At 51.1% G+C, this 2426-nt stretch overlaps 1 protein-coding gene across 1 annotated transcript in view; it reads left to right on the top strand.

The window, feature by feature from the left end:
• Positions 1 to 1925: 1925 nt before the first annotated feature.
• LOC119594849 overlaps positions 1926 to 2426 on the top strand; it is a gene marked incomplete in the record, with an annotated part of 15141 nt that continues 14640 nt past the window's right edge. The window contains 1 exon segment of the mRNA XM_037943932.1: positions 1926 to 2426. Within this exon segment, the coding sequence (XP_037799860.1) occupies positions 2064 to 2426 (363 nt within the window).

Genomic DNA, 2426 nt, shown 5'->3' with positions numbered 1-2426 from the left:
TGATGAGCCTAAGGATTATTGAAAAGGTGGGGGGGTCGTCACAGTCAACTCATTCAGTGGTGAAGGGCCGCTCATGATACGGACCCGAACACCACAGGTGGTGGTAGCGGTGGGATGTTGCAATTGTAGCGCTGTTTGTAATTTAGTATTAGTAAGTATTGCAATTTAATGGTCAGATTCTGTTTTAGAATAATTAGGTCTGTTACTAGGATTATGTAGAAGAATTTGTTTTGGTTTTATGTAGTCTTTTCACTGTTTTGTAACTAATAATTCATGTGATTGTTTTACATTGTAATTTGCACTGTAAATTTATTTTGCAACATCAAGAACTCATGTGCTAATATGTAATTTGCTCTTGTAAATTGTGAGTGTCAGTGTCTACCGTTGTTAATTGTCCACAGATTGAGAGGAGGACGCCAGAGTACACCACTCCGTTTGATTCGACCTTGCGCCCTGGATCTAATGAATGGGTGCATGAGTGTGCTTGTATTGCAGCCCATCTACCACAGTGACTCGACCATGGTGCGACGATCTGGTTTCCTGCTGCGGAGAAGCAGGGCCGGGTCTCTCTATTCACGCCTACGAACTACGACCGCTCCCTGCTCGTAACCGTGCATCGAATCGTGCTCTTAGAAAAGCTGTGAAGAGGGTAACTCGCAAGATGGTGGGTAGAAACTCTAACGGGCTCGGTTCCTTCGTCACGTGCCACGACGCCTACTAGCCCGCCGGCTGTCGGGGAAGCTTCTGGTGGGGATGCGCCCGTGCAAGAACTGCAAAATAGTGGCGATCCTCGAGCTGCAGCACCACAGCCACCACCAGATGTTCATGATATGCTTAGTGCTGCTCTAAGTCGTATTTCCGTCCTAGAAGAAGTGATAGCTGCTACTAGAAGCGAGAATGCCCGGTGCCAGCCATTGGCGCGGGAAGAGCCACCCCCCATGGGTCACAGTAACGATCACAAGTTCCCCATTTAATACCCCGGAGCCCACCTCGTATGTTTCCCCCACTCATCCCTTTGGGTGTTCACCCAGCCGCACCTCCCCGCACCCGCCAAGCTTTGAGTGGCCGAGATGAAATCCCAGTGTTCTGCGGTAAGACGCCTGCCTCACAAGCTCTGCAGAGAAACCGGGAGGTGGAAGCTTGGATATCTACCATAGAGATGCTCACGCAGCCGGCCACCGATGAAGCTTTAATACGAATGGCAAGGGGGAAAGCACGAGGCAATGTGCAGATGGTGCTGCTTGGACCCATGTTCCAGAGCATAACATCCTGGCAAGATTTCAAGGCAAAGTTAAGGGTCAAATTCAGGGGTGTTAGTACGCCCGAGCATTTCTTTGAAATGCTATCCCAGTCGAAAATGTATTCCTGGGCAGCCGCCCCTTGACTACTTCCAAGCAGTCGAAAATGCTATACTCCAAGGCACCAAAGATTACCCCTATGAAGTCGGAGACATCGAAGCTCTTCTCAGGAGAACCTTTACTGCTGGGCTGCCCACTTAGTTACGGCATCAGCTGCTCCTGTTGGACTTTGCAACCACTAGCCAGATGGCGCAAAAGTGTCATGCGGCATGGGATGCCACCGTTGGCATCAAGACATCTACCTACCTTTCCCAAAGTGCAACCCGTTCAGTCATGGGCTCTTCCTTCACAATCATTACACCAGGTCACCGTTGCCACTAGGTTTTGCATCTCCAGTACAACATGCTGAGGAAATTACACCACCCTTGGAGTTTTACAGTGATGGCCCTCTACAGATGACTCCAAACCTCTAAACAACAAGCAGGTTGGCACAGTGCAGCAGTACTCGACAGAAGCAGTCACGTTTGACTCGCCACCAACCCGGCAACAGTTGGATGTCCCAAATCCTTTATGGTCACGTCGCAACAACTCCCTAGAAAGCTCTCGACGTCAGCGGGACAACGGCAGCCATCGACGTGAATACACCTCAAGACATCACCGCATTCCATCCACACATGAGAACAACAGCCGTGCCGCACTGGTGTGAAGTGCATCGACGAGAGGGTTACAACACTTCACAATGTCGGCTATTGAGGATGGTATGCTATGGCTGTGGGGAGAGTGGGCATTTGGTGGCCCTGTGTCCCATTCAGCCGCGCCACTCAGGGTAGAACTCCCATCCCGCGGGCGGTTCCTCCAGCCCCAGGGAACGAACCGAAAGAATCACTGACGACACAGAAGGGCAGGCCTCTAGTATGTCTGCAGGTCAACGGGAAGACCACAGTCTGTTTCCTCGACACCGGGAGTGAAGTGACGATCGTGAATGAAGCCCATGTCAACATGCTACCGGGGGTTCGGATGCTGCAGACCTCCCAGTCTCTTCAGGGAGTGTCAGGACCACCCAAAACTGTGGTAGCTGAGGCTGATTTGACCTTCAGACTTCACCCGGATTTTGTGCTGACCCATCGA

Source organism: Penaeus monodon, chromosome 34 (assembly GCF_015228065.2).
Source record: "Penaeus monodon isolate SGIC_2016 chromosome 34, NSTDA_Pmon_1, whole genome shotgun sequence".
NCBI classification, from domain to species: Eukaryota; Metazoa; Arthropoda; class Malacostraca; order Decapoda; family Penaeidae; genus Penaeus; species Penaeus monodon.
This window is presented reverse-complemented; position numbering and strand designations above follow the sequence as displayed.